A 3,444-nucleotide genomic window follows, 5' to 3' on the forward strand; every position below is an offset into this window, starting at 1 on the left:
AGTGTATGCAAATATATTATACAAGTGGTTAGAACTATAACTAAAAACACTAGAAGAGAAGTAGTCAATTTCTCCTCAACCATGAAAGACTGTCATGCATGTTGTGTGTGTTAAAGGCAATGTGTGCTGCTTGTTTTGAGTTTTTCTTTGCGGCACCTGACCAGATTACCTGTGTTATGTTCTTATTTTTCAGAGTAAATAACTCACGGACACTAGAGAAGCTTAACCAAGTTTAATTCTTCCAAATGGGTCGTTACAGCTGTAATTCAGACAAAAAAAAAACATTTCACACAAGCACTGATATTTAACCCTTTCTCCTAGGCTGAGTCTCCTCCTCTACAACTGAACAGCCAATGCATCCCTGTTGCTAGACAGAACCTTAGTGATATCTGACCTGACCTCTACCCCAAAGTGCTCACTCCTCCCCAACTCAAGGCTGTCATGGTTATTGATACCAGACTGTGTCTCTTCTCCTCCCTGATGGCTAACAATAACATATCCTGACATAATGTAAACGTTATACATAACCCCATCTCCCTCAGTGACATCGTTTGTTAGTTTCTAGGATCTCCACCTGTCTCCCCTTATCAATGCCTGCCACATGTAATCACTTCCCTGCACTCAACACATTCCAAGCTTAGTTGCACCCACTATATACCTTCCTCCTATAACCCTTAACTTCTGTTGTAGACCCTCAACCTTAGCACTCCATCAGTGACACGAATAAGTAACATTTCATATTCTCAGAACCCAACACCTGACAGTAATCAAGATGGGACAAGATCAAAGCCTGAACAACTAGTACAGTTGATCTTTGTGTCAGAACATATTTTTCATAAGACATACTGTACCTCTCCGCATCTCCACAACTTTGTCTTGTGACTTGACCATACAATGTTCCCTTAGATAAATTAATAAGTACATTGAGTCATTATTTTTTTAAACTATTTTGAACCCTGGACTCAACTAATCATGGATCTGATTCAATGCAATGACTGGCAGGCACATTCTTTTTTTTAAAGACACATAGGAAACCTACTGTAACCCCCCAAACAACAAGCCTGATGTGGCAAGTAATAAACGGCCATTGTGTTTTTAAAACTCGGACAACTCTCACCCTATTGACATAAATATCTGCACAAATTACCATTTACCCTATCGGTTTGCTTCTACCCTTGAGTTCAGAGAAAATGATGTAGGTCTATACCAAATTGCTGCTGTAATGTTTTCATCACAGGAATACATTTACATAGCTACAGCACTCATGGATAATAGTTTTAAGAGAAACTATTTTGATTACACAAATTGAATTAGACAAATGTTTTTAGAGTATATCGTGTTGTAGGCTCACTAAAATGTTGGATAAAATTAACAGGGTATCTTTATTCAGCACTCCATCAGCATTTTAATATACATGACCTTGAACAGCAATCTTCTGTCCATTATACAGATAATGGAATACATATGCTCCCTTGTATGATGTATTTGTACATATTTGAGAGGCCTAAAACATAGCCCCTGACAAACTGCTTTGGGTGGCAAATTCAGAGCAAAATATGAATAGGCTATCTATCACCTTTCCTTACTGTGGTTATAAAGAAACATGATTAGGAAGAAAAATCAAACCGTTTAGAACTATATATTTAGCTAGATAAGAATTTAAGCCACCAAGGACCTAGGCAGGGCTGGATTAAGAATGACATGATGAACAAAAACAAATCAGACCAGGACTCAAACCACAGTTCCTTCGACTATCCAAAAACCATTAGGCTAACAAGATCGCTACACTTACCCCAAAGATGTAGGCCTATAGAATATCTGAAACCTACAGCATGAATGACCCACACTTATTTTGCTTTCCTTTGTGTTTTCCTGTCTACATCCTGCCTTTTTTATTCCAATCTTCTGACAGAAGATCTCTCTCCAAATGTTTTCTTATTTCCCGTTTTTGTCCTGTTTTCTCTCTTTGTGGACGTTATTTACATGCCTCACCAGATGAGCCTTCTGAGTGAATCCTTTACCCCATACTGAGCAGATATGTTGTTTCTCTCCTGTGTGAGTCCGAATATGTTCATTTAGGTGTCCCTTCTGATAGAAGCTTTTCCCGCAATCACCACAGCTAAATGGTTTTACTCCTGTGTGAGTCAGTATATGCTTCCTTAGGTGCCCCTTATGATTGAAACATCTCCCACAGTCACTACAGCTAAATGGTTTCTCTCCGGTGTGAGTCAGCATATGCCTCCTTAGGTCCCCCTTGTAACTAAAGCTTTTCCCACAGTCACTACAGCTAAATGGTTTCTCTCCTGTTTGGGTTCGAATATGTTCGGTTAGATGTCCCTTCTGAATGAAGCTTTTCCCGCAGTCTCCACAGCTAAATGGTTTTTCTCCTGTGTGAATCCGTACATGGTTGGTTAGGTGCTGCTTGCGTTTGAAGCTCTTCCCACAGTCACCACAGCTAAATGGTTTCTCTCTTGTCTCTCCTGTATGAGTCATCATGTGCCTGGACATAACACCTTTGTATTTGAAGGTCTTGCCACAAATTGGGCAGGGTTTCTCCACGTGACAGAGTCGGACATGGGCTTTCAGTTTACAGGTGGAATTGTAGTGTTTTTTGCAGAATCGGCATTCCCTGGGTCTCATCTTGGTGAGAGTCAAATGCCTCTGCAGGTCAGCTTTCAGAGCAAATGTTTTACCACAGTCATGGCAGCATAGAGTTATTTTAGATGTGGTGTGGCTGGAGTCATTGTTTTGATTATTTATGTGGGTCACATTGCCAAAAGGTTTGAGATCCACTGGTTTACAGTGACTCTCTCCGTTCGCCACAGTCTGGGTTTCGAGAAGAGTCAAGGACTGAAGTGGATCCTCCTGATCACATTCACTTTTCACACAAGGAGGAGTGCATTTGAACTCTATGATATCAACCTCCATCCCTTGAAGCTTCACTTTCTCCTGACTGGTCCAGAGTTCCTCCTGTTCCTCTTTAATCTGTATAGGCTCTGGATCCTCCTGCCCCAGTCTGGTGCTCCATTCCTGCTCACAGTGCTGCTGCTCAAAGGGAACATCCTCTTCAGAGACAGCGAGAGAGAGTTGCAGGGAGTCTGGAGGGAAGAAGGGAGCAGATATTATCTATACAGCCTGTAGACATCAGGGTTGGGGTTAATTCGAATTGAAGTCAGTCAATTCAGGAAGTAACAAGAAATTCAAATCTTTTTTTTTTTTTTACTTGAATCCATTTTCCATTACTTCTCAAACTTGAGAAAAAAGTTTAACTCTGTCTATTCTTAGTCATACAATTACCCCCAAATCTCCGCTCAACGCAACTTCATAAGTCCACTATCACAAGATTCGGAAAGTATTCAGAACCCTTCACTTTTTCCAAATGTTGTTACGTTACAGCCTTATTCTAAAACTGATTCAATTTCATCAATCTATACACAATTCCCA

At 40.4% G+C, this 3,444-nt stretch overlaps 1 protein-coding gene across 1 annotated transcript; it reads right to left on the bottom strand.

Moving 5' to 3' along the window:
• Positions 1-679: 679 nt before the first annotated feature.
• On the bottom strand, positions 680-3,233 carry LOC115147837 (gastrula zinc finger protein XlCGF8.2DB-like). The gene is made up of 2 exons (XM_029690113.1): positions 3,224-3,233; positions 680-3,065 (listed from the first exon to the last, which is right to left on the bottom strand). The coding sequence occupies exons 1-2, from the start codon at positions 3,231-3,233 to the stop codon at positions 1,936-1,938; spliced, it is 1,140 nt and encodes a 379-aa protein (XP_029545973.1). The 3' UTR covers positions 680-1,935.
• Positions 3,234-3,444: the final 211 nt, after the last annotated feature.

This window comes from Salmo trutta, chromosome 14 (genome assembly GCF_901001165.1).
Source record: "Salmo trutta chromosome 14, fSalTru1.1, whole genome shotgun sequence".
In the NCBI taxonomy this organism is placed as follows: Eukaryota; Metazoa; Chordata; class Actinopteri; order Salmoniformes; family Salmonidae; genus Salmo; species Salmo trutta.